General features: G+C 40.8%; 1 protein-coding gene across 4 annotated transcripts in view; it reads left to right on the top strand.

Annotated features, from left to right (window-relative positions):
* The window catches only part of MYO16 (myosin XVI), a 568549-nt gene that overhangs the window by 471609 nt on the left and 71615 nt on the right, over window positions 1-25325 (top strand). For all 4 annotated transcript variants that reach the window (XM_005304985.5, XM_065581026.1, XM_042844168.2 and 1 more), the window contains exon 28: window positions 15964-16066. In XM_005304985.5, coding sequence (XP_005305042.2) covers window positions 15964-16066 — 103 coding nt within the window. The remainder of the gene's footprint in view (window positions 1-15963; window positions 16067-25325) is intronic.

The raw sequence follows: 25325 nt of genomic DNA, 5'->3' as shown, positions 1-25325 counted from the left end.
TCAGGTTCATCTACAGCCCTCATCGCTGTGGAATCTGATCACCTTCCAGGAGAGCAGTCAGGGATCTGACTGTTAAACTCTCACAAACAGTTCTTTCTTTTTTCCTCTCTCCTTTTCCTCAGAAGGAAATTATGAGAGTATTTTTTAAAATATATATTGAGAGTGCAAAAAGTGGAGAAGCTAGCTTTGTGTTAGCAGGAAATGTTGATCTAAATATACCCCAAACCTTCTATGAAGAAAGGAAACTGCAGAACAGTCTGCAGACACTAATGAACAGGTTAGGCAGGACATTAGTAAGAATTATGTAGTAAGTACACTTACAAAGTGACAGGTGATCAGATTGGCTGGCCTATTTTAGCCCTAATGTATAATACTAAAAAATAACTCTGCTCATAGACTAGTGCCTTGATGTATACTAAGACTCCATTAATCTTTATGAGAGAAACTGGTGTAAATTGGAATTGCTCCATTCAAGAAAATAAAGCAACACAAAGTTACATCAACTCTAGATTTGGCCTATTATGTAATATGGTGTCACAGATTTAGAAACTGAATTGGTGGTTCTCATTAGAGTTGATATTAGAATAATTTTTGTTTGACAAAATAAAATAAGCATTCTTCTCTTCGAATATAGCTTTCATGTACATTTTTCATGAGATCAGTGTTGAGTCAGCAGAAAAGATAGAGCACATCAAAAATGTTGACACAGTCATTTTGAGGACACTGCAAATACAAATTAGAAATGTGATAAAGACAAATTTACCTCGACTCTGGATGCCATGTGCAAAGCTAAATCTGAGCAAGTCTGGAAGTGAGAGTATTTCTTTATAAGTAGACAAGGAAGTTTCAGGAAGCACCAAACTCTACCAAAATGCCTTCCTTAGTGAAAGGGGAAAACAATTTAGAGTTGGGAGGTCTCTCAGAGAAGGTGCATATTGTCAATGTATATCATGGGCTCATCGGGTACCAATGTACATTAAAGAGAAAAAAAGCAAGAAAGAGCAAACTGAGAAATAGAATTGAAATAGAAACTGAGAATACTCAGTTTTTCTTGGGTGAAAATCTCTAGCACCTGGGACAGATCCAATGGAAGGCTATATTTATTTGATTTTGGCCAATGGAGCAATGCCAAGAGGGAGTAGCAGAGGTTGGTTTCTGGCCCTGTAACTCCTGTGAGCACATTTAAAAAGTCAGTTAAATGTACAATACTACTTAGATTAAAACAACCTCAGGATCTGTTTTTTATCCTCTGTGAAGGCCTTTAATTTAGCTGTCTCCCACATTCTCTCTTACTCCTCTATAACCCCCCAAATTAAATAAATATAGTAACTAGGTATATGCAACCCAAATAAATATTTTCCCAATATGGGCTCTTATTTTGTCTGCTTTGGTTTCATTATAAATATTTTTCACATCCACAATTACAGTGCTTTCAGGGAAGGAAGGAGTTGAAGTGTGATGGGGCAGGTTCACATGTGTAAATATGTGACTATCATGTCATCAGATTACAGTAAGTCTATGTCTATACTACAAAGTTAAATCGATTTAAATTATGTCGATTTACAGCCACCAGTGCAATTAAACCACTGTTGCATGTCCACACTATGCTTCTTGTAGCTATCCCACTGTGCAGCTGGCTGCAGGGTGTTTTGGGAAGAGTTTGCAGTGCCTCATGGGGGGCAGGTTCAGCATCACATGATACATGTTTCTCAATCCCATCATGCCATGGGCATCCTATTAGGTTTCCAGCCGCTTTTCAACTGCCCTGGTAACCTGTGTTCTAGAGGTTTTTCTCCTTTTAAATACAATCTCTCCGAAAACTTTAAAAAGTTAATTCCAGTTACAGAGTTATTAAGTGCCAACCCTGGTATCTCTGGACTGACATCCTGGCCCAATTCCCATATATCCACTAGAAATTGACTTTTCCATCTCTCAGGGTTAACCAAATATTTATTAAAGGAATAAATAACTTTTTGTTATCCTGCTGTATCCTTATAATTTCCATGCATTTTGTGCTTGCATGAATTTTAAAATTCAGGCTGTTTCCAAACAGGAGGACACAGCACCAAGATAGCATGGTAATAGGTGCCGTATGAATACCTAGATTAGAAAGATAGATTTAAATTAGATTAGTTTACTAAGACAAATGAATCAAAAGTTCTTGACTCATATCCCAAAAAACAGCCCAAATTCTGTCAGAAACTAGCAACTAACAAAGTTAAAAGATTTCAGCCTCCCTATGTTTCTACCAAGATAATATGATTAACTACCTCGTAATTTGTGGGTAGCACATAATGACAAAGACAAATGCACAGAAAATTATATATGGTAGTAAGAAGCTTCATTAAATGTCTGACATAGGAATAAACCTGTTAAAAGAAAGTATTATCAGCCACTACTATCTTTACAAATCTGTACACATTAAAATGCTTCTAAAAAAATTCCTGTTAAATGAATAAACCTCTTAAATTAATAAAAACACAGGCCAGCTAAGAGAAAAAACATTTTAAAGAAATAAATCCATTGTACACTAGTTTATGCAATGCAAATATGTAAGACAATAGAATTACCGGCTTAAGGAGCAAATTTTGACAAGAATAGACTAATTTACTTAAATAACGTAGCTTTAAAAGAACAATTGTTCAGTCATTGATTAAGTCAGTATATCTGTATTTCCCCATGGCCAGAACAAAATATGCTGGTTTACTCCCAGCTTGACTGCTAGTACTTTCCCAACATGTGACTTGATACTACGTACATATAATTGCTGGTTCCATTTACTTATAGGGACAGGACTCACTAGGCCTTACTCTGCTGTGTCTTACACCAGTTTAACTCCATCAATTTCAGCTGAATTACTCCTGTCATACACCAATGTAACCAAGCGCAGAATCTGGCTCATTGTTTCTACAGAGGTCTCAGGCAATGCCCCATGGAAAATACTGGGGTGTGTACAGATTGCATAAGCTATAAATACTCTTCTAGCTTTCACAGGTAGAGAAATCTTAGCGAAGCTGGAATTTCAAGCATCCTTATCATGGAGGATAGGTCCATCAATGGCTATTAGCCAGGATGGGCAGGGATGGTGTCCCTAGCCTCAGTTTGCCAGAAGCTGGGAATGGGTGACAGGAGATGGATCACTTGATGATTACCTGTTCTGTTCATTCCCTCTGGGGCACCTGGCATTGGCCACTGTCAGAAGACAGGATACTGGGCTAGATGGACCTTTGGTCTGACCCACTAGGGCCATTCTTATGTTCTTACAAACCCTCCCTCCAGTGTTATTGAAGTGCACAAAGAGAAGCCCCCTCTAGAGAGAGCTACAGATAGGCTTCAAGAGGAGCCTTCTTTGCTCTCAGGGTCTCAGAAGGGCTTAAAAAGGATCTCCTCATTGCCCTGAACTCCTTGCTACCTGAGCCACCAGTTGCATTGGAGAGATTATCTGCATTTCTGTGCTTATGGGCCAGTCAGCCTTGCAGCACTGGAGGCTGAGATAAGAACCATTAGAGCAAAAGAGACCTAGCAGTGGAGAACAATAAAAGCAGAGAAGAAAAGGGAACTCAACCTAGACTGAACACAAGGTTCAAGCCTAAGAAACAATATTTTCTGTCAAGGTCAAGGCCTCCCTCCCTCTCAGTGCTTTTGCTTTCTGCTTTTGATACACACACACAATTCTAAGTAGTCAAGTATCAGGGGGTAGCCGTGTTAGTCTGTATCTACAAAAACAACAAGGAGTCTAGTGCCTGCCTCAGCCTGCCAAATTGACTAGGCAGTGCTTACCCTGACAGCTAATGAGCTGCTACTAGTGTGGGTGAGGCTGCACCAGGCCTGTCCTGGCTGGGGAAATGTACATGGATGGTCAGAAAAGAGCTCATCAGAGGGACACATAAGTATCAGGATGGCATTGTGTTTTCTCAGATCAAGCCCTGATTCTTCTGTTGCACGGTGTAATAAATAACAACTGATAAAGGGCCAGCTTGTGGTCCACTTACTCACATGGAGTAGTATCTATCTCCTCAAGTAGTCCAATTGAAACCAGCGTGTTCACTCACTGAGTGAGGTGCTATTCAACAAGAGTCAGAGCTGCAGATTCTGGTCCTAAGTCAGGCCTGTCTTTTACCCATTGTGTGTTTTTATGAGGCAGCATACAGTAATGAAGGAGAGGATTCCATGCACAGGTTAGATTGAATACACGATGTGTGTTTCTAAGTTCCTTGCCTTCTTGAGAAATATAATTGTGGAGCAGAGAATAGTGTGATAAGCCTCTTTACACACCACTTCACATCAGCTCCATGCTATACAATATCAAGTCTAGTGGACTGACAGGAATCCTAAATTTGCTCTACAATCTGTGTATTCTGTGTAGCAGTGCAGCATTCTGCTGCTTCTTCACCGATATGTCTCCTGTGTGGGGTGTGCGCATGCACCAGCGAGGGTAAACTAAAGGAAAGATCCATCTATCTGTGGTTAAATCTCAATGTTTACAGAGCTATAGGTGAGTTCTTATGGAATAGGGCTGGTTGCAGGGTGGATTGATTTAAATAAAAGTGATTAAAATCATGTTTAAATCCCCAAGTGGAAAGGCTACATTTAAATCATGGATTTTAATCAACTTTTCCATTTGTAGTTCAGTTATTTTCTAAAGAAAGGTATATTCGTACAGGTGATATAACCATTAAAACATGTTGATTTACAACTCAATAGAGTCTTTACCCTAGACTTGGTACATTTTTTTTTCTACCTGGAAGGGTACACTATAACGATATCATTTATTTAAACCATTAATATTTTCAGATTCTTATTAATTGCACATTTTAGTGTGTTAGAAAATGGTCCATGATATTGTTTATTTACTAGATAATTAACTTGTTGCTCATGATTTGTGTCAAGCTGCATTAGGATGGTAACTGGAATTTAATTAAACAAACAAAACAGCATAAAAACATTATTTTTATTAAACAAAACCATCTTAAATGTTCTGGATACATAAACTTCTCTTATCAAAATATATTTCACATTTACAACTAAATGACTTATTAAATGGAGGGATTAACTTTAGTCAGCGAATTAATTGATTATTTCAGGTCAGCCTCAGAAAATTTTCAAATATGCCTAAGTGAAAGCAACTTGAGCGTAAATTCCTACTTGTCTAAGTCTCTTGAAAATGCAACAGTCTCCTAAGTTACTTAGGCTGTCAAACTTTTAAAATTAGTAGATCTCATCCCCTCCCTCATAATCTTTATTGATAGAATGGAAGAGAAAGACAAGTTTCCTGCTTTTTCAACTTCCAATTGATTTCTCAAAACTGAAAGAATTTGTCCAAAAGAAGAAAATGTTCTTCCTGTACCTGCAGAAGACACTACTGCTGTGAAAAGTTAGTTTTGCACTTCAACAAACACTGACTCCAGGTGCTTAGCTAGTGACTTCCACGAGTTCAGTGGTGTGGCTTTCTTTAAAACATCATCATCAAACATGTACTGCTTCACCTCCAGCCCTGAAATTTGTTATGGTCGGCATGACTGATGAGAAATTATTAGATGCCCATGTCATAGCAGCATTTTTCTTCATCAGCTAGGCATCTATCCTGGTACTTTGGGTTGAGAATATTGGCAGGAAAATGAGGTGGAGTAAGTACTTGATCCATCCACTTCTTTACTGCCTGCAATGTAACTTTGTTGTCGGGTATTTCTTTCTTTAGTTTCTCTTGAAGTTCTTTCCAAATTTCAACAGCATCAGCAATTCAGCAGCAATCTTAATGCAGTTTGTCCAAGGATATGGAAATAGGTTTGTCCAAGGATATGGAAATAGGCTTCAGTATATTCAGTATATCTTCTACACTTCTACACTTCTCATTAGTCCGATGTTGACCACTTTGGCTGTGATAGTTCCATCTATTTTGTCACAAATTGTCATCAAACTAGGCCAGTTCTTAATAAATAGCTCAAGGCAGCAGTTACACCCAATGATTTGTCTCCAGCGACAGCCTCATCTAGTGGGTACAGTTCTGGGCAGCAAATCCACCTAGTTGGTACAGCTTCTCACAGCAACTATGCCTAACAGGCACAGTTCATAGGTGGCAGCTCTGTCTAACGTGTACAGATCTTGGCAACAACTCCACCTTGTGGGTGCAGTTTATAGGTGGGGTAGGGAAACCTAGGCCCTCCCACTTCACCGGGTTCCAACCCAAAGCCCTGGGAGGCTGGTTTGACTTTGCCCACCTGGTGGTGCCTTGCGTCAGCCTCAAGTCCGCTTCTCTGAGTGACTTCCTAACTCCTTCTGCATCCCAACTGGCTGCCGTCTGTCCCTGGAGAGTGCTGCCTTCCGGGCTTCCCACTCTGGTCCCAGACTCTGGGTGCTGAAGCTCCCCTGTTCCCGGCCTCGGTGTGGGCTCGGCTCACATCCTTCCCTGGAGCTCCCAGAGCACATCCTTCTTCCTGGCATGCCAGCCCCTAGCCCTGATTGAGGTGTCTGGCTGCCTTTCAAACCCTGCCTCCAACCTAAGTATGCTCAGCACTGGAAGAGGGGTGGGGCCTTCTTAGCCCAGAGTTGCTCCTTAACCACCTCCTGTCCAGTGAGGGGTTTATACACGCTGTTACACCAGGTTACCCACACCCCTGTCCTGATCGGGGAGGATTAATTTGTTCTCTTCAGTAAAACTGAAGCAACGGAAGTATTTTGCAATTTCAAGAGTTTCCTTTATTCCTGGAATTGTACTTAAGTCTTTGGATAAAAGGTGCATCACGTGAGCACTGTATCCGTATGTTCTAAGTTTCAGTTCCCTTCATTATCTTCTTCTAGATTTCTTCTCATCCTGGCTACATGTGCAGCATTTTGACAAAGCTATGCATTTGACACTTGAATTTTTGTTCACAGTTTGTTATAGCTTTTCCTGCTATTCCTTTTAAGTATTCTTAAAAGTATAAGTATACGTTTAAGTATTCTCAGAGCTCCACTATGAAACTGGAGAAAAGCCTGTTGAGAGTCTTTGGGTTAAGTGAAGAACAGGAGTACTTGTGGCACCTTAGAGACTAACAAATTTATTAGAGCATAAGCTTTCGTGGACTACAGCCCACTTCTTCGGTGATGTCATGGTGGGGGTGTACTATAGACCAGTGGTTCTCAAACTAGGGCCGCCACTTGTTCAGGGAAAGCCCTGGTGGGCTGGGCCAGTTTGTTTACCTGCCACGTCCACAGGTTCAGCCGATCGCGGCTCCCACTGGCCGCAGTTTGCTGCTCCAGGCCAATGGGGTCTGCAGGAAGCGGCACAGGCCGAGGGACATGCTGGCCGCCCTTCCTGCAGCCCCCATTGGCCTGGAGTGGCGAACTGCGGCCAGTGGGAGCTGCGATCGGCCGAACCTGCAGACGCGGCAGGCAAACAAACCAGCCTGGCCCGGCTCACCAGGGCCTTTCCCGGAACAAGGGGCAGCCCTAGTTTGAGAACCACTGCTATAGACCACCAGATCAGAAGGATGAGGTAGACGAGGCTTTCTTTGGACAACTAACTGAAGTTTCCAGATCACAGGCCCTGGTTCTAATGGGGACTTCAGTCACCCTGACATCTGCTGGGAGAGCAATACAGCAATGCACAGACAATCTAGGAAGTTTTTGGAGAGTGTTGGGGACAACTTCCTGGTACAAGTGCTGGAGGAACCAACTAGGGGGCGTGCTCCTCTTGACCTACTGCTTACAAACAGGGAAGAATTGGTAGGGGAAGTAGAAGTGAGTGGCAACCTAGGCAGCAGTGACCATGAGATGGTTGAGTTCAGGATCCTGACAAAAGGAAGAAAGGACTTCAGAAAAACAGACTTTGACTCCCTTAGAGAACTGATAGGCAGGATCCCCTGGGAGGTTAATATGAGGGGGAAAGATGCCCAGAAGAGCTGGCTGTATTTTAAAGAAGCCTTATTGAGGGTGCAAGAACAAACCATCTGGATGTGCAGAAAGCATAGCAAATATGGCAGGCGACCAGCTTGGCTTAATAGTGAAATCTTTGGTGAGCTTAAACTCAAAAAGGAAGCTTACAAGAAGTGGAAATTTGGACAGATGACTATAGAGAAGTGTAAAAATATTGCTCGAGCATGCAGGGGTGTAACTAGGAAGGTAAAGGCACAATTGGAATTGCAGCTAGCAAGGGATGTGAAGGGAAACAAGAAGGGTTTCTACTGGTATGTTAGCAATAGGAAGGTCAGGGAAAGTGTGGAACCCTTACTGAATGGGGGAGGCAACCTAGTGACAGATGATGTGGAAAAAGCTGAAGTAGTCAATGCTTTTTTTGCCTCAGTCTTCACAGACAAGGTCAGCTCCCAGACTGCTCCACTGGGCAACACAGTATGCGGAGGAGCTGAGCAACTCACAGTGGTGAAGGAACAGGTTAAGGACTATTTAAAAAATCTGGACATGCACAAGTCCATGGGTCCAGATCTAATGCATCCAAGGGTGCTGAGGGAGTTGGCTGATGTGATTGCAGAGCCATTGGCCATTATCTTTGAAAATTTGTGGCGATCGGGGGAGGTCCTGGATGATTGGAAAAAGGCAAATATAGTGCCCATATTTTAAAAAGGGAAGAAAGAAACCTGGGGAACTACAGACCGGTCAGCCTCACTTCAGTCCCTGACAAAATCATGGAGCAGGTCCTCAAAGAATACATTTTGAAGCACTTGAAGGAGAGGAAGGTGATCAGGAACAGTCAACATGGATTCACCAAGGGCAAGTCATGCCTGACCAACCTGATTGCCTTCTATCATGAGATAATTGGCTCTGTGGATATGAGGAAAGTGGTGGATGTGATATAGCTTGATTTTAGCTGTTTTTGATACGGTCTCCCACAGTATTCATCCAATCCAGAAGTATGGATATAAGGTGGATAGAAAGTTGGCTAGATTGTTGGGCTTAACGGGTAGTGATCAACGGCTCGATGTCTAGTTGGCAGCCCTTATCAAGCGGAATGCCCCAGGGGTCGGTCCCGGGACTGGTTTTGTTCAACATCTTTATTAATGATCTGGATGATGGGATGAATTGCACCCTCAGCAAGTTCGCAGATGACACTAAGCTGGGGGGAGAGGTAGATACACTGGAGGATAGGGATAGGGTCCAGAGTGACCTAGACAAATTGGAGGATTGGGCCAAAAGAAATCTGATAAGGTTCAACAAGGACAAATGCAGAGTCCTTCACTTAGGAAGCAAGAATCCCATGCACTGCTACAGGCTGGGGACTGACTGGCTAAGTGGCAGTTCTGCAGAAAAGGACCTTGGGATTACAGTGGACAAAAAGCTGGATATGAGTCAGCAATGTGCCCTTATTGCCAAGAAGACCAACGGCATATTGGGCTGTATTAGTAGGAGCATTGTCAGCAGATCAAGGGAAGTGATTATTCCCTCTATTCGGCACTGGTGAGGCCACACCTGGAGTACTGTATCCAGTTTTGGTCCCCCCACTACAGAAGCAATGTGGACAAATTGGAGAGAGTCAGGAGGAGGGCAATGAAAATGATTAGGGGACTGGAGCACATGACTTATGAGGAGAGGCTGAGGGAACTGGGATTGTTTAGTTTGCAGAAGAGAAGAGTGAGGGGGGATTTGATAGCAGCCTTCAACTACCTGAAGGGGGGTTCCAAAGAGGATGGAGCTAGGCTGTTCTCAGTGGTGGCAGAAGACAGAACAAGAAGCAATGGTCTCAAGCTGCAGTAGGGGAGGTTTAGGTTGGATATTAGGAAAAACTATTTCACTAGGATGGTGGTGAAGCACTGGAATGGGTTACCTAGAGAATGTCTATAGTACCCGCCAGATCGGCAGGCAGCAATCGATCCAGCGGGGGTTGATTTATCCCGTCTAGTCTAGATGTGATAAATCGATCCCCCGAGCGCTCTCCCATCGACTCCTGTACTCCACCGCCGCGAGAGGCACAGGCAGAGTTGATGGGGGAATAGCAGCAGTCAACTCAGCGCAGTGAAGACACCGCAGTGAGTAGGTCTAGGTATGTCGACTTCAGCTACGTTATTACCGTAGCTGAAGTTGTGTAACTTAGATCGATCCCCTCCCCCCACCAGTGTAGACCAGGCCCTAGGGAGGTGGTAGAATCTCCACCCTTAGAGGTTTTTAAGGCCCAGCTTGACAAAGCCCTGGCTGGGATGATTTAGTTGGTGTTGGTCCTGCTTTGAGCAGGGGATTGACTAGATGACCTCCTGAGGTCCCTTCCAACCCTGATATTCTATGATTCTGCTGTATGGGCATTTCCTGATGTATCAGTTGTTTCTGTAATTTAACCCCATCTCCTGTTGTCACACAAGCACATATTACTGGATCATTGTGTACATTGTTGCACCAGGGACGATGGATTCTTCTTAAAAGTGGGTGGGCCACGAGGTCCCGTCCCCTCCATGGCCCTGCCCCTCCTCTTCTCCCTAGAACCCTTCCCTCCCAGGCCAAGCCAGAAGCTGGAGCTGGGTCAGCGAGTGTGGGCCCCTCCACCTGCTTGTGGGGGCGGGGGGACCAAGAGCAGCCCCAGTCTGCGGCATTCCACAGCTTCCTGTGCGACTCTTACCCCAACCCAGCTCTGGCTTCTGGCCTGGCCTGGGGTCGGGACCTTGGGGGCTGAAGAGCTGCAGCCGGGCAATGGTAAGAGCCTTCTGAGGAGCACTTTTCATAATGTTATTTCATTCTGACAACCGGGTTTGCATCTCTTTGTTTACATTTGGCATTTGTTCCTTTGTTACCTAGAGGTACAGGAATTTCTTGAACATATTCCCAGATTGGATCTTTTTTTTTTTTTTTTAATGACCTGCAGTCACGGCAATTTTTTTCCTCCAGTTCCCAGGTGTTGAAATTAACCTTAGAGGTTGCACTCTGAGCAGTTTGTCCTTTTTTCCCATGGTGTCCTGCTTTGACACTAGTTCTGCTCCTTTCTGGTTGCAGAGGGAAGCAGTTGAGATTTTCTGTTTGTTTGTATTGCTGTCTGTGTACACATGGCAGGAGACAGAGCAAGGCCATTTACTTGAAGTGCCCAGAACCACCCAGAAGCACGGGCTGGTAGGTCCTGGGCAGATCAGTGTTCTTCCGTGATCTGGAGAGTAAGTTTCCATGGTGGCTGGAGTCATAAATATTTGTAATTTGAGAAATGAGCCAATCAGAGCTCAGGTAGGGAGAAGCTATAAAATAGGAGTATGCGACCACCCAGGTGGGCTCAGTGGATGATCCTGATGATCTACATGTGATATTATGTCTTGCACTCAGAGATTGGGTCCCATGCCTCTGATGACTTTGTCAGTCTCTTGTACCCAGTAGCACTACCTCCCGGGTCCCACACAAGATCAAGTCCTTAATACAGGACATTTTTATAAAGCCATATTTATAAAGCTTGATGTCAAAAGTTATGTTTTTCCCCTGATTCTTTCTTTATGTAGAAGAGTAGCCTTAGCTGAGAGTTTTTGATAGAGGCTGGACCATTCAGCATATTTATTTTTTATGTACATGTTTTAAGAGATTTAAGACTTAACACTTTTGTATTAAATTCAGATTTCATTTTAAACAGGTTTATTTGTTAAAAGAAAAACTTCTTAAAATTTAAATCACCACCACCAAAAAAAATCTGATTAAAAAAAATCCGATTTTTTTTTCAAAAAATCATTGATTTTTATTCGCCCACCTGATTGTATGTATGTTTTATGCTAGGGCATTTCTGATTTAATGTGTCATTTTTGCCAATCTCTTTAATAAATATAATAATTTATATTGCATTATCAAGATGAAATGGGAATGTCAGCTTTAAGTAAAAGGACATGAAAGTATTGTAATGCAAATTTTTAGCAGATGTTATGAATTCATTTTTATTTGAAAAGCTGAATTGACTAATCCCAAGAGCTGAAAATATAATTTAGAATTCCATTTATTATTCTGCTGCCACATTGTCTGAGATGAGGAAACCCTTGCTTAATTACATGAAGTGCATGAATAGATGCTCTAGGATTAAGACACGCTTCTTAGTTATTTTTTCTCTCCAGAGATTGAAATTCAGATGTCTTGTGATGGTTGCTGATGGTGAAGCCTAATATAAAATTATAAAAATTAGAGATGGAAAAGGCCATGAGCCCACCCCTACACCAGTGCATGATTATTTTATTGCGTAATTATTTGCTATATTTTTTTAATTTTCATCCAGTTTAGATTAAAATGTCCCAAGTGACTATTTCCCTTGGAAGACTATTTCAGTCTAGTCAATTTCATAGGCACCTGAGCTCCATGTGGATTCAGGAATGGAGTAGGGTCCAAGGGTCCAATGCAAGACAAGGGTCATAGAAGGGAAGTTTGTTCTGCCAGGTTCGGCCAATCGCAGCCCCACTGGCCACAGTTCACCATCCCAGGCCAATGGGGGCTGCAGGAAGCAGCAGCAGGCACATGCCTCGGCCCGCACTGCTTCCCACAGCCCCCATTGGCCTGAAACGGCGAACCGTGGCTAGTGGGAGCTGAAATCGGCCGAACCTGCGGATGCTGCAGGTAAACAAACTGTCCCGGTCCACCAGCAGATTTCCCTGATGGGCCGTGTGCCAAAGGTTGCTGATCCCTGGCCTAGCACCACTACCAAAGGTATCTCCCTTCAAAACGTTATTACATTGTCATTTGTAATATTAAATTTTACTGACATTGCCGTCTGATGCTTAAAATCCATCCGTGCATCTGTCCTCAGTCACTTGGGTGTCCAGATCAATACTAGCTGTGGGAGAAAGAGTGTGCCAGGGGAAGGGATCATTGGAATTCAGCAATGCAGCGCTACCTGCTTTTCTTGTTTTATGATGGCAATTCATTCTTTTTAAATGCAATTAAATGTAAACACGAGAAACCAATTCATTTTGATTGTTTTTCTGCAATGATTTATCTTTTGAATAGAAGCATTAGAACAATGCCATGCTAAATTGGCAAACAGAATATATTAAACCAAAAAAGAAGAGAGAATGAAATGGCAGCTTGAAGAATTAGAGTGGCAGTTTTGCTTCCCTCCCTCCCCCCACAACTGTTTGGTTATTTAAAAATACATCATTTAACTTACAGGTAGCAACTGCATGCCATGCTGGAGTTTCCTTATTTAAATCACCACAAGGAAATGATCTAGAGAATTGCTTTGAAGCAAGTTTTTTATAATTGAAACCTTGGGATTGTATTAATATGTGTGGCTATAACAGAGAAAACTGACAACTTCATCACTTCAGTCTACCTTAGCTCTAAAAGAGAAGGAAGTGATGGGGAAAGTGGCACAAAGAATTGTCCTTTTGTAGAAGACTTTTAAATGTTCGTGGACATAGCTCAAGCAAGTCTAATCAGTGTGTTTAAGCTCTTGAGCTGGGATTCCTCGTTTTTGTGCCCCATGTGCTCCATTTTGTGTGTTCTTTCTGTTGCAGTGTAAGGGCCAGATTCTGCCACTCTTGCTCCTGTTGATTAGTACCTTATTCCGTAAGTGGTGCCATTGAAAGCAAGTCTGTGAAGTGTTTTCAAATGAGTGAAGACTTACTGTGTGTAGTGCTACAATTACAGACACAGTCTGTGTGCGAGTTCTGTGTAAATAAAATAGTGTATTGCTTTTGAGAATATTACTTTAGGTTACTGTGCTGTAACATACGCCCAGAGGAATATTCCATCCAAAGATCATCATCATTTTGGATCTTGTCAATTGTGCACTTAAGGGGAAGTGAGGGAGAAAATGATAAGATGATGTGTTTATCTGTGAAGAGCTTAGTGGAATGAATTTCCCATATTGACAAGCTTCCTGAAACTGCTGTAACAGTGTCAAGCCTCCATAACAAACAAACAAAACCACCTCCTACAAGGAAGAGCTCTGTTCACAAATAATAGCAGAAGAGGTATGAGGACTATGGGGACTGAGAGGAGTTGCAATAATCCCAGAGTGCCATGTATGGTGGCTGCTCTCTGGTCCAGTCTGGTCATCTGGCTTCGAAAGGAACAAAACACATTGCTCATTCTTTGTGTTTGGGAATCGTGGAGCTGTGTGCACAGGGGGCACAGAGCTAAACCCCACTGACAAAACAAACATATTTAGGGAAGTCCCATCCAGATTCATCGATGGGGGCAAGTGGGAGGTGGGGAAGAGGGTGTTGGAGATAAAGAGAGTGACTCTGCTACCAACTGTCTAACCTGTTTCCTCAGGAACAGTATCAGGAAGGGTGCCTCCAGCTGAAGAGAACTCTTACCTCCTAATTACCATTTTAGTGGTGGCTGATTTTGATCCAGTGGATCCCTTAAATTTGTCTGGGTGATAGCTTTGTTTTGGAGTCATCAAAGAGATGCCACCCAGCCCTTTTAAAAGTTTTTTTCCTTGGCTGGTTGAATATCCTTCCTCCCCTGCCCCAAGTTAGGATGTCAGAGGAGCACTGAGCATGCTCATGAGGTCCCTCAACGTCATTCTCCCAAGCCTGATGGCTGTATGGTATGTTAATCAGTTGGGTCAGGTATGTGTGTCTGCATAAGGCTAGACTCAGGCTGCTGTTATGGGGGGGGATAGCTCAGTGGTTTGCGCATTGGCCTACTACACTCAGGGTTGTGAGTTCAATCCTTGAGGGGGCCATTTAGGGATCTGGGGCAAAATCAGTACTTGGTCCTGCTAGTGAAGGCCGGGGGCTGGACTCATGACCTTTCAAGGCCCCTTCCAGTTCTAGGAGATAGGGTATCTCCATTAATATATTTATTTATTTTATAAGACCTTCCTGTGTACAGGGAATAATCTTTGTGACTGCAGAGGCTTCCCAGGTTATATTTCCACAGAGGCAAAGTCTGGATAGGTCTTGATGTTTCCGAGTAAATTAAATTGCGTCCGTATATAAACCTGCACCATCAATTCAATATTTCTGCAGTATTATTAGCTAGTCTATAATGAGCGTGACAAAGAAAAACATGATTTTCCGATGTCCAGGAGGAAATAAAAACACTTGCCTTTAGAGGCTACCAAGCTAACTACAATATGTATTAGACAATAATGTGACCTGCAGTTCACAATAGGAGAGACAAGGTTGGGGGAGGTAATATCTTTTATTAAACCAACTTCTGTTGGTGAGAGAGACAGGCTTTCTTGCCAACAAAATTTGGTCCACTAAAAGATATTACCTCACCCACCTTGTCTCCCTCTAATATCCTGGGACCAACACCGATACAACTACACTGCATTCACAATGGGAGGCATCTGATATGTTAATGATATGTGTTGTCCTTTTACATTTTGACACAGATTTTTTTTTACATGTGCTTAACAAGGTACTATACCACATGTAAAATCAAGCTAATTCAGTTTGCTTATCTCTAAATAAAAACTTCATAGGCTGAGAATCATTTGAAAATAGGTACAGAGAATTTTGTTGATGAACTAAACAGATTGAACTCCTTCAGTCTCTGACTATAAGTCATTTTTTTCAAAACCTCAAATTGTTGGAAAAAATGTACTAATTTGAGATTGGTAGAAAACCCAGCCACTTTTTAACCATGTCACTTCCAAATTAATTCTCATTAAATATCCATCTTTTAATGTGAGATTTGCTGGAAAAATATTTCCCCCTCCCAGGACCTGATCCAAAGCATACTGAAATTAATCTGAGTTTTTCCACTGCAGTAGGTTTTAGATGAAACTACAAAAGAACATGCAAGAAGTAAATGCTACTTTTAATGTCACTTGATACACATCACTATTGGGAGCTGATAAGAGGGTGCATCTAGCAATTTAAAACTTGTATACATAGACAGTTCTGCAGATCTAGTAAATGGATTTACAAAGGCTGCAGAGACATTTTCTATTCTAGCATTTGAACTCAGGAATACTAGCTGCAATTTCAGTGCTTAGAACACTAAGCTATGTGGAAACTGAGATAGCAACTGACAATTGCAATAAACAACATTTACAATACTCTGTAACTTTAGGATACACCTGTGAACTACCTGCTTGTGCAACTATCCCTTTGCTGATTTTTGCAGGTATAAGAACTTGTCTGATACAGCACTGGGAGAGAAAAAGAAGTTATCTGCCAAGGAGAAATGTCGTCTTGTTCTTCAACAGTGTAAATTACAAGGCTGGCAGGTTTGTGACTTATAAAATAACTAAAATATCAGTTTAGGTCTTTAAACAAGCAAGAGGAGTAATTTCCATTGTGGGAATCACCAGATCCTTTGCAAAAATATATCCTTTTGATGTTTTGGTGTGAGTAAGACATTACACGTATTCTTTGGAATGAAATAATCTGATTTACTGAGTTTAGTAGAACATCATTAGCTGTGATCATTAATATGTGTAGAAAAATCAGTAAGCACTCTTGTTGGGAGTGAGGAAGCTCAATTAAGTGTACATACTTTGTAGATTAGTCTTCATCGCTTAAAGCTTTTCCAATTACATAATAATGCCCATAGTCTCCCATCTAGTGTCTGTGCATGCCTACTACCAGAGCACAGCCTCTGGTCTAGATTCATAGGTTATAAGGCAAGAAGGTTATATGATCTAATCTCCTGTATAAGAAAGACCAAAAGGTAGAAACATGACAAAAGACAAAGACATTTCAATAGTTTCACTTTCCCTAGAAAGATTTCTTAACTCAGCTTCATCCTGAATGTCGTAAGTGCCTTTCTGGGTTATGCCCTGCACCCTTACCATAGGGTTCTCTATTAAAACACCCTCTAGTATAAAACCTGTTGTATGTTAACTGAGTGTGCCACTAACCTTCACAACTTTATTTGGAACTTCAAGTGTCAAGGTGGGAAAATGCTGAGGTACTGTAATTATATATTGTAGTCCGGTCAGAAAGTGCACTGCATGGTGCCTGTGGAGTTGAACTCCACGGGGAGTCAGAAGTAGTGCTAGAACAAGAGAATTTAAAAAGCAGTTGGCCAGCAGTAAATGCATGCAATTCAAGAACAATGATCTTGGCATTTGAAAACAAATCTGAAACCTTGAAAGATAGGAATGTAAAAAGGGAATTATAAAACAGGATCTCTGCTGTAAAAGGGAAGGAAACTTGTGATCTCTAAAACATTTTGGATGTCGCAGCTGTAAGCTAATATAACATGTTGAAAAGTGAATTGTGCAAAAATACAACAGTATACAATGCAATGTCCTTCAAACCAGAGTCACAGAACACTTGAGAGATTCAGACAATAAGCTCCATGGATAAGAACATTTTAAGGTGAATTTAAGGAGAAGTAATGACTCAATGGCTGAGAAGCACTGGAAGGGAAGATGTGCTGAGGCAAATAAATGACCTTCACTCCATGCACATACTCCAAAGAGTGGTGAGCTATGGGGAGTGGACAGAGAGGTGTCCATGACTGAAGGGGAGAAATAACCAGTGTAAGGTTAGAATGTAAGTTTGCTGTAGGTGAAGGCCCAGTAAGTACAAGAGTTAACCAGCACAATAGGTGACACAAAAGCAAGAATCCACGTCTCCAGCATCAGTGAGTAATGTGTGCCACATAATCCCTCTTTTCATTTTTTGGCTTGTTTGACTAATCATGAAAGTTGAACTTTAAATAACAGTCTAAAAGAGGAAGCTTATACAATCAGCAGTTGTCATGGATGTCCTCCTCTTTGCTACAACAGTAGAGGAATCTTTAAAAGGCAAGGAGGGGAGCAGAAAGAAAAGAAAAGGAAGAATTAGTAATACAGGATGATGTCAGTGAACAAAGCCTTGAGAAAAGGAGTTATCTTGTACTGCATCACTAAAAAACCACACAAGAGGTAGGGGGTGCATGTATAACCAATTTAGTCTGTCCCGTTGCCAGCAGTGATTACTTCAAATGAATCAGTGTTGGAATAGAAAATTTATTTGATGTAGGAGTTCATGAATAAGTCAAAGCAAAGTCCTCCCCGGAATTCTTGCCTGTTATTCCCTGAAGAGCACTAGCAGATTGACTGATAAATATATAATCCAAATGAACTATGAAGAAGTAGAAGAAAGTGATGGAAATCTGAAATAACCCCCTCTCTATATGACACCACAAGAGAAAGGAAAAACAACGTGGAGTACTTGTGGCACCTTAGAGACTAACAAATTTATTTGGGCATAAGCTTTCGTGGGTGAAAACCCACTTCATCAGATGCATGGAGTGGAAAGGAACAGTAGGCAGGTATATATACACAGTACATGAAAAGATGGGAGTTGCCTTACCAAGTTAGGGGTCAGTGCTAACAAGACAATTCAATTAAAGTGGAAGTGGGTTATTCTCAACAGTAGAATACCAAGGGAGGAAAAAGCAGTTATGTAATGGTAATGTGGCCAATGTAAACAGGGTGGCCCATTTCAAACAATTGACAAGAAGGTGTGAGTAACAGCAGGGGGAAATTAGTATGGGAAATTAGTTTTTGTAGTGACCTATCCACTCCCAGTCTTTATTCAGGCCTAATTTGATGGTGTCTGGTTTGCAAATTAATTCCAGTTCTGCGGTTTCTCATTGGAGTCTGGTTTTGAAGTTTTTTTGTTGAAGAATTGCCACTTTTAAGTCTGTTATTAAGTGTCCGGGGAGACTGAAGTTTTCTCTGACTAGTTTTTGAATGTTATAATTCTTGACGTCTGATTTCTGTCCATTTATTCTTTTGTGTAGAGACTGTCCAGTCTGGCCAATGTACATGACAGAGGGGCATTGCTGGCACATGATGGCATATATCACATTGGTAGATGTGCAAGTGAATGAGCCCTTGATGGTGTGGCTGCTGTGGTTAGGTTCTATGATGGTGTCCCTTGAATAGATATGCGAACAGAGTTGGCAAAAGGGTTTGTTGCAGGGATTGGTTCCTGGGTTAGTGTTTTTGTTGTGTGGTGTGTAGTGGCTGGTAGTATTTGCTTCAAGTTGGGGGGCTGTCTGTAAGCGAGGAGTGGCCTGTCTCCCAAGATCTGAGAGAATGAGGGATCATCCTTCAGGATAGGTTGTAGATCCTTGATGACGCGCTGGAGAGGTTTTAGTTGAGGGCTGAAGGCGATGGCTAGTGGCGTTCTGTTACTTTCTTTGTTGGGCCTGTCCTGTAGTAGGTAACTTCTGGGTACCCTTCTGGCTCTGTCAATCTGTTTCTTCACTTCACCAGGTGGGGATTGTAGTTTTAAGAATGCTTGATAGAGATCCTGTAGGTGTTTGTCTCTGTCTGAGGGATTGGAGCAAATGCGGTTGTATCTTAGAGCTTGGCTGTAGACAATGGATTGTGTGATGTGATCTGGATGAAAGCTGGAGGCATGTAGGTAAGTATAGCAGTCAGTAGGTTTTCAGTATAAGGTGGTCTTTATGTGACCATTGCTTATTTGCACTGTAGTGTCCAGGAAGTGGATCTCTTGTGTGGACTGGTCCAGGCTGAGGTTGATGGTGGGGTGGAAATTGTTGAAATCCTGCTGTGGGGCCAGGCGGGAACCCATGGAAGTGCCGCTGACTTGAAGGTATAAATTGTCCCCAAATCTGGAATAGTTGTGGGTGAGGACAAAGTCACAAAGTTCAGCCATCAGGTTTGCTGTGACATTATCGGGTATACTGTTCCTGACGGCTTGTAGTCCATCTTTCTGCGGAATGTTGGTGTAGAGAGCCTCTACATCCATAGTGGCTAGGATGGTGTTTTTTGGAAAACCATCAGGAAGTCAGTGGTGTCTCGAAGATAGCTGGGAGTGCTCGTAGCGTAGAGCCTGAGGAGAGAGTCTACATAGTCAGTCAGTCCTGCTGTCAGGGTGCCAATGCCTGAGATGATGGGGCATCCAGGATTCCCAGGTTTATGGATCTTGGGTAGCAGATAGAATACCTCTGGTTGTGGCTCTAGGGGTGTGTCTGTGTAGATTTGTTCCTGTGCTTCTTTAGGCAGTTTCTTGAGCAGATGGTGTAGTTTCTTTTGTTAACCCTCAGTGGGATCAGAGGGTAATGGCTTGTAGAATGTGGTATCATAGAATTGCCTAGCAGCCTCTCGTTCATATTCCGACTTATTCATGATGACGACAGCACCTCCTTTGTCAGCCTTTTTGATTATGAGGTCAGAGTTGTTTCTGAGACTGTGGATGGCGTTGTGTTCTGCACGGCTGAGGTTATGGGGCAAGTGATGCTGCTTTTCCACAATTTCAGCCCGTGCACTTTGGCGGAAGCACTCTATGTAGAAGTCCAGTTTATTGTTTTGACCTTCAGGAGGAGTCCACGCAGAATCATTTTGCCTATAAATTCAGTGGTGGAGGAAAATTAAGCACACTCTGGACTACTTTTTTCAGAGTGGAAGAGTGATAAATTGTTTTAACTTATTGCTAAAATGCACCATGCCACCCTATTTGAGTATGTAGATCCTCATTGCTATTAGATATTAAGTTAAAAAAAAACCTGTGTTCTTAGTAAGCTCCCAAAAATGAGCAATTTATTTTTTTTAATTGACTATCTCTATCTGGCTTTTAATTTAACTCATGAGTTTGGAGAGCTTTCTAATAACTAAAAACCAGCAACAACAACAAACCCAGAGCCTACTCAATGAACAATTTATTCCCCAAAACGTTGGAGCCTGGACAGAATAAACACGTATGCTATCAGTAATATAACATAGTGCGGGCTGCATCACAGAGGCAGATGAGTGAGATCCAGGGATAGAATCCATTCATGCTTTATTTTCTGTTTTATAAAACTCAAGAGTAAACAACATCAACCGGTCATGAGCTGGTGCTTGATTCAGCAGCTTCCATGTTGAAAGGAAAGTGTTTGTTAGAAAAGTGTTGATAGTTTTATGAAAAGTTCCTTGTTATTTGGGTAAGTTGAACTGGAGATAATTATACTAGGACAAAAAGGAGCTGTTTTATTAAAGCTGGCATACAATACAAAGCACTTCTACTGCTGCACTTAGCTTAACTGCTGAAATGTGAGTTGTAAAAGTGCAGTCTTATTAACAAAAAGACATTTTCACATCGTTTTTCTGTGCTGTTGCTTTGATATGGCTTTCTTTTCAATTTAAATACATACTTGAGCAGTGTGCAGCCATGCAAAAAGCTGTAGCTGCCTACTGCAAAGGAAACATTGTTAGCACACCATATCAAGTAAAAAAAATTAGGGCTGTCAAGCGATTAAAAAAATTAATCGTGATTAATCGCACTGTTAAATAATAATAGAATACCATTTATTTAAATATTTTTGGATGTTTTCTACATTTTTAAATATATTGATTTCAGTTACAACACAGAATACAAAGTGTACGGTGCTCACTTTATATTTATTTTTTATTACAAGTATTTGCACTGTAAAAAACAAAAGACATCGTATTTTTCAATTCACCTAATACAAGTACTGTAGTGCAATCTCTTTATTGTGAAAGTTGAACGTACAAATGTAGAATTATGATAAAAAAAACTGTATTCAAAAATAAAACAATGTAAAATTTTAGAGCCTGCCAGTCACTCAGTCCTACTTTAGCCAATCGCTCAGACAAACAAGTTTGTTTACATTTGCAGGAGATAATGCTGCCTGTGTGTTGGTTACAATGTCTCCTGAAAGTGAGAACAGGCATTCTCATGGCACTGTTGTAGCCGATGTCGCAAGATATTTACGTGCCAGATGTGCTGAAGAGTCATATGTCCCTTCATGCTTCAACCACCGTTCCAGAGGACATGCATCCATGCTGATGACGGGTTCTGCTCGATAACAATCCAAAGCAGTGCAGACCAACATATGTTCATTTTCATTATCTGAGTCAGATGCCACCAGCAGAAGGTTGATTTTCTTTTTTGGTGGTTCGGGTTCTGTAGTTTCTGCATCGGAGTGTTGCTCTTTTAAGACTTCTGAAAGCATGCTCCACACTCATCCCTCTCAGATTTTGGAAGGCACTTCAGATTCTTAAACCTTGGGTCAAGTGCTGTAGCTATCTTTAGAAATCTCACATTGGTACCTTCTTTGTGTTTTGTCGAATCTTTAGTGAAAGTGTTCTTAAAATGAACATCATGTGCTGGGTCATCATCCGAGACTGCTGTAACATGAAATATATGGCAGAATGCGGGTAAAACAGAGCAGGGGACATACAATTCTCCCACAAGGAGTTCAGTCACAAATGTAATTAACACGTTATAGAATGGTGGCCAAATCATGAAGGGCCATACAAATGTTTAGCATATCTGGCACCTAAATACCTTGCAATGCCAGCTACAAAAGTGCCATGCAAATGCCTGTTCTCACTTTCTGGTGACACTTTAAATAAGAAGAGGACATCATTATCTCCTATAAACGTAAACAATCTTGTTTGTCTTAGCAATTGGCTGAACAAGAAGTAGGACAGAGTGGACTTGTTGGCTCTGAAATTTTACATTGTTTTGTTTTTGAGTGCAGTTACATAACAAAAAAATCTACAGTTGTAAGTTGTTCTTTCATGATAAAGAGATTGCATTACAGTACTTGTATGAGGTGAATTGAAAAATACTATTTCTTTTGTTTATCATTTTTACAGTGTAAACATTTGTAATAAAAATAACATATATTTTTCAATTACAACACAGAATACAATATATATGAAAACGTGGAAAAACATCCAAAATATTTAATAAGTTTCAATTGGTATTCTATTGTTTAACAGTGTGATTAAAACTGCGATTAATCGCGATCAATTTTTTTAATCATGATTAATTTTTTGAGTTAATTGCGTGAGTTAACTGTGATTAATCAACAGCCCTAAAAAAATCTCTAAACCAATATACACTATTCCTATTCCTTTGAGATTTCAAATGATGGGCTTAGTCCAACTCCCAGTGAAGTCCAACGAAGGTTACGTAATCCCCATCACTGGAGGTTTTTAAGAACAGGTTGGACAAACACCTCTCAGGGATGGTCTAAGTTCACTTGGTCCTGCCTCAGATCAGGGGGCTAAACTAAATGACCTCACAAGATCCCTTCCAACCTATATTTCTATGATTCTATGGAAGTTTTGCCACTGACATTAGAGGGAGCAGAATCGATCCCAGTAAATTCAGGGACAAATTCAATAAAAGTACCCCAGGGCCATTGAACTCCCACTTTAGTGTAGCACAACCAACTGGCCTTCGGCCAACTTTGTACTCACATTCCACTAGTAAAGGTTTCTAATCCTCACATTCTATTATCATTTTCATTTTTTCAAAAAAATTTCAATTTTTAAAAAATATTTCAGAATATTTACTAAGCAAAACACACTACTCCCACAACACGCAGTTTGCGATTGTTAGCAATATTTGGGACAAATATATGGCACAAACAATCTTTGGCTGTTCTTACTACATAATGACAGAAGGAAAGTTTCATTTATTTGGATTATCATTCCCCGCACAGTTGAACTTGAAAATATAAATTCAGTAAAGGTGTAGTTAACACAGTAGCTTATTGAGCTTTCTAGTCAAAACTCTCAAGTTTAAATTTTGATTGGCTGACGTCAGTAGCCTGCAGTTAATCCTTTTTTTGTCATTTTATACAGACCTTGTTTGCATCTTTGCAAACTCTATCCTAACTTTTCATTCTTATTCCCAAAAAAGTGTTCTATGATTTAAAGCTGGTGTAGTTATCAATGGCTAGTCCAGCAGGGTAGGACTAGACTAGAATGGACCTTTCAAGCTTTGAATATTAGAAATACTATTTTGAGTAAGAAATAGGAATCATAAAATTTTTGCCTTTTGGGAGCATTGTTTTAACTTAATACTTTAACCTTTGGTGTAACTAGTCGACCTTCTCCAAAGCCCTCAGCAATTCTTTCTTCCCAATAGCCTTCAACACCTATACCATTCAGATCTCAGAAACTGAGGAGAATTGGACAGGACTGGTACTTGGATGGGAGAACTCAGAGGAATGTTAGGTCTGCAGGAAATGGTACTGGTAGTTCAGTATGGTTGATTCTTTTCCTTCAGAGTCAGGTACTGAACAATTGCCTAAGCATGTTGCCAGGAGTTCAGTGCTGCTGAAGGTTTACTCATAGAAATTAATGGGGTTATAGCAGAAGCCCACAATGTTCCTGAACATACCACCCTCTCCAGTTTGGAGGACCCTATACGTGTTATGGTTCTCAGGGTTTTTTTTAAATTAAATCCTTATGCAAGTGGAATCCCCAGCTGCCCATTTAGGATTGCTCTAAGTCCACTTTGCACCAGCAGAGTGTCAAAAGAGGAATTTAAAATAATGCAGGATTTGGTCCATGACTCTTATCAAGTACAAAGAAATGCATGTTTCATGATCCAAGAGTTTTTACTGCATTTTTGTGATATCAGTATCTAAATATGTTCTTTTACATGATACGATTAAAACACAAATGTTAAATCAATATGTTTATCCAAAGATAGTAGATATTTTCATAAAGTACTTAATTGTGCTTTTTGCTCTCTCTGGGAAATGATATTGTAGTGGTAGTTTAATAGAATGCGCAAAACATAGTTGATTTATGATAAAATTATGTATATGGACTTCTGCATGTGAGACACCAGTGTGTACCTATGTACATTTTATGTTTCTATTTCAGCAGTTTTGTTGTTGTTTATATTTGGCGATTACTGATTAAACAACATTATGTGTTTTGGCTCAGAATTAAAGTAGCTGTGTTATAATGAAATATGTATTTCTTTGTACTTGATATGAATATAGTGTTTGATTATTTTGTAGACAGTGTAACTATTCTTTTTTCCTTCATTGAAGATGTTTGGATTTTGTAAATGTATCAATTTATAAATTTGTCATTTAGAAATCTTAACTGTTTTTGAAACAAAAAGTTTTTCTCACTGTCCTATTTTTAACACATTTTGTTTTCTTTTATGACATTTAAAATAAAGATACAGTTTTAAAGATACTAAATAAATAGGAAAGAGGAGTTGCCAGACTATAAAATTAAAGGAGTTAATAATGCCCCTACTAGATTGGGAAATGTTTGTGCAAAGAATCTGATAGCAAAAAATGCATTGTCTAAACAACACATAATCCCATTCTGTTCTTGGAAAGAATTTGTCAGTGGCAGGAGCCGTCACAGAATATATTACATAAGAACATAAATATGGCCACACTGGGTTAGACCAATGGTCCACTTAGCCCAGTATACTGTCTTCTAACAGTGGCGGGTACTGGGTGCTTCAGAGGGAATGAACAAAACAGGACAATGTATTCACTTTCTCCGTGCCATTCATAATTTTATAGACATCTATCACATCCCCCCTTGGTTGCTTGTTATCTAAACTGAACACTCCCAGTCTTATTAATCTCTTCTCATATGAAAATTGTTCCATACCTCCAATCATTTTTGTTGTACTTCTCTACCTTTTCTAATTCTAATGGTCTGAGTTGGGGCAACCAGAATTGCACACAGTATTCAAGGTGTGAACATACCATGGATTTATATGATGGCATTATGATATTTTCTG

The sequence above is a fragment of the Chrysemys picta genome, chromosome 1 (assembly GCF_011386835.1).
Source record: "Chrysemys picta bellii isolate R12L10 chromosome 1, ASM1138683v2, whole genome shotgun sequence".
In the NCBI taxonomy this organism is placed as follows: Eukaryota; Metazoa; Chordata; order Testudines; family Emydidae; genus Chrysemys; species Chrysemys picta.
This window is presented reverse-complemented; position numbering and strand designations above follow the sequence as displayed.